The following is a 7,037-nucleotide window of genomic DNA, read 5'->3' on the forward strand; positions in this document are numbered from 1 at the left end:
ATTGAAACTGGCATCAATGTGCAGTGATTTTGTTACAATCTTCTGAATAGTTCTTATTTGAATAAATATGCGAAGTTTGGACTCATTCGTGTCAGGTTAGCACGCTGGAATGTGTGAACGCTGTACTGAATGCCGCTTATATCGTTCAGATTCAACACACACACACAGAGGCAGTCGGCAACCCAGTCGAATGCATGTTTTCTCCGAAGGTGGTCTCACTGAGTTATTTGTACATACATTTACTTGACAGTACGTCCCGCTGAACTCAGTAGGACTAGCTTCGAAGTAAACGCAACAGACAGATAATTAATTACCTGGGCTGTTAATTAGTTCAGTGAGAAACGGTCACTCTCATTCTTTCCACCTGCGGGGCTCCAGGCTCTCCACAGCAGCTTCCCTTTACTCGCGCTCATCTCTTCCCGCTGGAAAAGCAGCTCTAGCCGAGGAGGGAGGAGCCTTTAGCCGCAGCTGCGCAGATGCCGTCTTGAGACCGAAAAAGGAGACGCTGGGCCCCTTTAGAAAGATGGCGGAGTATCTACAGGTGATGAAGAGGGCGGTGCAGCAGCTCGGAGGTCATGGTGGTATTCGCGGGGCCTTACTGCAGTTGGTCAGGTAAGATAATGGCCCCGCCCGTCCATGTTGGCTCCCGATAACGGCCTGGGAGAGTGGCGGCTGTTTGCAGTTGAGGTCACCTTGGTATGGGATCGGGAGGAGGTTGCTTTCTAGGTCGGATGGAAATGAGTTTCCTTGTCCACGTCCCCAGACGAACAGACAAACAGGCCCAAACTCGGTTGAGGGTATAAAGGTTGGCCTCGGAGACCTTTTCCGAAGCGGGGTAACTTCTTCGGGAAAGGGGAGTGAGGGCTGTCGAGATGGTAAATTCGATGATTTGAGGTATAAATGCTTCCTTGTTATGGCTGGATAAGAGACAACTTTCTTGGCTGATGGAAATCGACAGTGAGTGACATGTCGGGAGGTTGTCATGTATACTTGAGGTAAGCAAGTCTTGAACTCAGCACAACTGATTTTTATTTTACTTTTTTAATTTGGGAGTCGAAATTGGTGTGCAGAATGGCCTGCATTCAGTTTGTAAACTTGCTTCCTTGGAAGTAAATTCTGTAGACATGTTGCTGGTCTGTTTTGAAGTGCAAGGCCACATTCACACTAGACATTTATTCCACTATTATTCCACTTTAAACAGTCCTGGCTTCCCCAAAAGAATCCTGGGAACTTTGTGAAGGGTGCTGAGAGTTGTTAGGAGACCCCTATTCTCCTCACAGAGCTACAGTTTGCCATAGCAGTTTACAGTCATTTTCTCTTTTCAGAAAACTCTTGAGAATTGTGGTTCTGTGAGGGGAACAGGACTCTTAACAGCTTTAGACTAAAATAGACTAAGGGGAAGTTCACAAATTGTGTTGTAAGTTACAGTATGCATATGCATCATAGTCAGGAGAACAAGTACCTGCACTTTATTGGAATTTGATCAGTAGCTTGCATGGATCCCAACAGAAAATAAATAGAAACCATGGTGTAAAAATATCTTTTTTAATTAGGTTTCTTAAATGTGTACAATATCCTACAAAGAGTCTTATGGCATCTTAAAGACTAAAATAAATTATGGTATTTGTGTTCTCAAACTACAGGTGATCAAATGCATCTTATGGAGTGGACTGCAAGCCTTGGAGGCTTATGCCACAATAAATGTGTTAGTCTTTAAGGTTCCACAAAACTCTTTGATGTTTTTGCTGCAACAGACTAATATTGCTTTCCTTCTGGAAATTGTAATGTAGTCCTAAACTGTGTTCAGGCAATTGCCTGAAAACGTGATAAGCAATCTGTTTGTGTGAAAACAAGCCCCCACCATGAAAATTGGCCATTCTTCAGCTCTTTTAACGTATATCAATAAAGTCTAAAAAGGGGTTTTAATCATCTTTGATAGGTCACTTAGAAATTCTTCCCTTGGGTTTCTAATCATGGGGAGAGCAAATTCAATTACACAAACATAAAACCCTCTTTAGAACTTCATGAAAAGATCTGAAAAGCAACCTGGGGACATTAGGAGTTGGGTTTGCGTGTATGTACATGCCCCCATCCCTGGTTTTATTTATTGTGTGCTCAGGCAAATGCGTGGACACAGCTCTAGTCGCCCACATTTTATTCATTCACTTTCACTCTTAAAGAAATTCTAGGGGCTGCATGCTAGTGATGAGTGTGCCCCTGCCTCTTGCACACAGATAGATGACACACACTACGCCTCTCTGCCCATTCCAGCAGTATGTCTACTTAGTCTTTTTTCTTTTTGCCACCACCAAAATTGGTAAGGTCTTCAGAGTCAGCAAAAAGTGGTTGGAGGGCCAGACTTGGTCTCAGAATTGGCTACCCCTGCTTCAGAGACTTCCAATTATGTGCTCTACACAACTTTGTCACCATTTACAATTGTTCAAGAAGGAGTTCAGGATCATTAGATGCAATAAAGCTATCTTTTCTGTTGGTTGATTGGGAGTTCCTGCTGAGAGAGCTTTTGGTCAATTGGCTCACCCTGGTAGGATCACTAACATTTAAAAGGAGTGTATAAAGCTGAGCTGTACCAAGTCAGATTATTGCTGCATCTACCTCAGTGTTGTGTCCTCTTAACAAGTAGTGGCTATCTAGGGCTTCAGGCAGGGGACTTTCCCAACTCTACTTAGGGATGCTAGTGATTGAACCTATGATCTCCTGCATGCAAAGTAAGTGCTCTACCACTGAGCAACAGCACCACCCCAAATTAAAATTTATTCAGCATTGGGGAATGTTACAACTTTTGTTTTTGAAAACTTGCAGGGTCAACGATCTGAAGACTGGTACACTAGTAGGTGTTGATAAATATGGAAACAAATACTATGAAGATAAAAGATACTTTTTTGGTGAGTATGTATACCTGAATAATTTGAACATAATCTTCTGAAGTTTTGTGATGTGCCTTCAAGTCGATTACGACTCATGGCGACCATATGAATCAATGACCTCCAACAGCATCTGTCATGAACCACCCTGTTCAGATCTTGTAAGTTCAGGTCTGTGGCTTCCTTTATGGAATCAATCCATCTCTTGTTTGGCCTTCCTCTTTTTCTGCTCCTTCTGTTTTTCCCAGCATTATAGTGAATCATGTCTTCTCATGATGTGTCCAAAGTATGATAACCTCAGTTTCATCATTTTAGCTTCTAGTGACAGTCCTGGTTTAATTTGTTCTAACACCCAATTATTTGTCTTTTTGTGGTCCATGGTATGCTCAAAGCTCTCCCCCTACACCACATTTCAAATGAGTTGATTTTTTTCTTATCCGCTTTTTTCGTTGTCCAACTTTCACATCCATACATAGAGATCGGGAATACCATGGTTTGAATGATCCTGACTTTAGTGTTCAATGACACATCTTTGCATTTGAGGACCTTTTCTAGTTCTCTCACAGCTGCCCTCTCCATTCCTAGCCTTCTTCTGATCTTTTTCCTATTGTCTCTGGTTAATGACTGTGCCATGGTATTGATAATCCTTCACAAGTTCAGTGTCCTCATTGTCAACTGTAAAGTTACATAAATCTTCTGTTGTCATTACTTTTGTCTTTTTGACGTTCAGCTGTAGTCCTGCTTTTGTGCTTTTCTCTTTAACTTTCATCAGCATTTGTTTCAAATCACTACTGGTTTCTGTTAGTAGTATGGTATCATTTGCATATCTTAAATTATTGATATTTCTCCCTCCAATTTTCACACCTTCTTCATCTTGGTCCAATCCCACTTTCCGTATATATTCTGCGTACAGATTAAACAAATAGTGTGATAAAATACACCCCTGTCTCACACCCTTTCCGATGGGGAACCAGTCGGTTTCTCCATATTCTGTCCTCACAGTAGCCTCTTGTCCAGAGTATAGGTTGTGCATCAGGACAATCAGATGCTGTGGCACCCCCATTTCTTTTAAAGCATTCCATAGTTTTTCATGATCTCCACAGTCCTTTGCTGTAATCAATAAAGCACAGGGTGATTTTCTTCTGAAATTCCTTGGTCCATTCCATTATCCAACGTATGTTTGTGATATGATCTCTGGTGCCTCTTCCCTTTCTAAATCCAGCTTGGACGTCTGGCATTTCTTCCTCTATATATGGCAAGAGCCTTTGTTGTAGAATCTTGAGCATTACTTTACTTGCATGGGATATTAAGGCAATAGTTAAATAATTACTGCATTCCCTGGGATCTCCTTTCTTTGGAATTGGGATATACCGTAGGGCCCCACTCATACTGCAGGTTCCATTCCAGGCCCCCGCTGAAAGGTGAAAGCCGCCAGAGAGTGGGACCTTACCCAGCTGTAGCGCGGGGAGCTCCAGCTGCCGTGCTCCAACTGACGGCAATCAGCTGTAGTGTGCAAACTCCCCGTGCTACAGCTGATCGCGCGCTATAGCTACAGAGAACCATTAATAGAATCTTCAACTCCTAGAAGTACAGAAACATTATTACCAACAGTGCCTTCTTTATTAATAAGGAACTCCTTTGAACACCTGGATCTTAGTGTTTGTGAGTTTATAGACTATATAGATGCTTTATACAAAGACCAAGGAAAAGTTGACGAATCACACAATTTGGCTAAAAGCATTTCTAGTCATGAAAACTATCACCAGCTCAAGAATAATCCACCAACAACAGAATGGTCTGCATTGGTGATTCAATACTTATCTCAAATAGTAATGTATGTTGCTGAACTAAGTTCTTTAATAACAACATTAACAGAGCTTACTACCAAAATAGACCTACAGACAAACTATCCTAAAACTAACAAGATATATAGATCCCAAGCTTCTCAAACCAAGGTTAAGAAAAGGAGGTCAAATGCCAAGAATAAGATCTCTAAGAAAGCAAGATCTGATCAGCAAACTAAAAAGAGCAAAAATATGAAAAACCTTAAAATTCCCAGGAAATCACATACGAATTTTAGGAAGTTATATAATATACTGGACTCCTCACGACGATTAAAAAAAAAGACAAAGAAGAAAAAGAGATCAAAGCCGAACAAGAAACCTGCAACCCTTCCGATGATAGAGCCCACTCATGATACTAATACTGACACATTGAGGCAAAACCTACCTCAAGAGATTTTAATGCAAAAAGAAGAAAAACCGAACTATAACACATCTAGTCAAGAACATCTATACCATAATGATAACAAGGGGAAGACACCGACACAGTCACAACAAAGGCATTGGAATTTGGTTTTAAACCCAAGTAAATTAGTTTTTATAAACTATCCCAAACCCAAAGGATTTCTTTCACAAACCCAACGTAGAATTCATCTATGGGAAGTAATTCAGAGCATGGCTCCTAATCTCATTGATATAAATGCAATTACAGCAGTGCACTATTATTTCCATAACTACACCTCGGCTAAAGCAATTGTTACTTTTCAGGACCCTAGAATTACAAAGCTCTTATATAACAACAAAGAGAAATTTGAATACCATCTTTTAGGACTTTTAAGGTATTTTGAAAATCATGCCTTACCACAAAGTCTTCTGAATTCCTCATCCACCCATTTGAACTTACGAACTCAATTGAACCTACCACTGGTGAATGAGAGAAGAAAGAGTGGAAATTCTTCCAGTACAGAGCCAACTGATTGCCGTTTATTTAGTACAGGTAGCACACTGAATACTCTCCCGGAAGAAAAACTTCTTCAAGATTTATATCCAGACTTTACTTCGGAGCAACAGACGGAGACCATTATCAGATTGAAAAAGTTAATACAGACTTTAGAAAATAGTAGAAAACCATCTACTCTACTTGACGTCCAGGAATCTCCAGCTAAACTTAACTCAGGGGATAGATTAAATCCCTATCTGGACTACAATTTGGTACAATTATCAGATGCTAACCTCTCAAATACCTCTTCACTGCTTACCCCTCTTTCTTTACCCTATCGATCTTCAAAGGATAACAAAACTGATTCAGACCCTCCTACAATTAGACAGATTGAACAGAATGTAACAATCACACAGAAACAGAAATCTACACGTCCCAATATGAACTGACTAAAATTAAACCCCGAATTGAAGCCATTAAAAATAATATCATGGAATATTGCTGGTTGGAACAGTAATTCATTCCATCAATCAAGATACGAAAATCTTTCTGGCTTCCTATGACATAATAACTTTGCAAGAAACCTGGATTACAAATGAACCGACATTGGAAGGCTTTCTCTCCTCCTTCTTACATGCAACACCTAGTGAAAAGGGAGGCAGACCCAAAGGCAGGATCTGCACATTTATATCTAATTCTTTGAAGGTTAAGACCACAATCTCTGGGAAGTTACAAGATCTTGCTATCGCTCTTACCCTGATTTTATGAAATTCTCAGTGATACTCATTAATATATACTTACCACCTGTTTGAAATAACAATATAACTAACGAAAGAATTGCCCAGCTGGAGATTTTTATTTCGAAATTGATGATGGAGAACCCAGAAAAATATTTGATCTTACAAGGCGATTTCAACGCCCGAATTGGCCCTTCAGATAAGACTTTATACCAAAAATATCACCAACTATCCTTATTGCCACCGGAGATTTTAAATATTCCTGCTCGCTGTTCCACAGACAGTGGAACAAACTATACTGGACTTTCATTGATAAAGATGTGCAATGAAGCAAATCTGATTTTGCTGAATGGGCGAACCCCCGGTGACATCCCAGGGGGATTTACTTACCATGCGACAAAGGGATCATCCCTCATTGATTTGGTATTTGTTTCAATAGATCTTTTTTCACTGATAAATAAATTTCATATCGAACACCGACCAGAAAGTGACCATTTACCTGTGATAATAGAAATTAATTTTGACCTAAAGGATCTCCATTTATCTTATAGAACATTCACCAATAATGATATAGAATTCCGTTCAATCAGGGTTAAATGGTTACCTAAGCTTAGCATTGAGATACATAATATGTTAAATTCCTCACCCATTATTAAAATAAAAAATGATCTCCTGGAATCCACTTCTTCTAATACCT

General features: G+C 40.1%; 1 protein-coding gene across 1 annotated transcript in view; it reads left to right on the top strand.

Moving 5' to 3' along the window:
• The first annotated feature begins 454 nt into the window (after positions 1-454).
• The window catches only part of NDUFA12 (NADH:ubiquinone oxidoreductase subunit A12), a 45,288-nt gene continuing 38,705 nt past the window's right edge, over positions 455-7,037 (top strand). Inside the window, exons 1-2 of the mRNA XM_061639555.1 lie at positions 455-612; positions 2,821-2,903. Coding sequence (XP_061495539.1) covers positions 524-612; positions 2,821-2,903 — 172 coding nt within the window. The 5' untranslated portion in view covers positions 455-523. The remainder of the gene's footprint in view (positions 613-2,820; positions 2,904-7,037) is intronic.

Source organism: Rhineura floridana, chromosome 8 (assembly GCF_030035675.1).
Source record: "Rhineura floridana isolate rRhiFlo1 chromosome 8, rRhiFlo1.hap2, whole genome shotgun sequence".
NCBI classification, from domain to species: domain Eukaryota; kingdom Metazoa; phylum Chordata; class Lepidosauria; order Squamata; family Rhineuridae; genus Rhineura; species Rhineura floridana.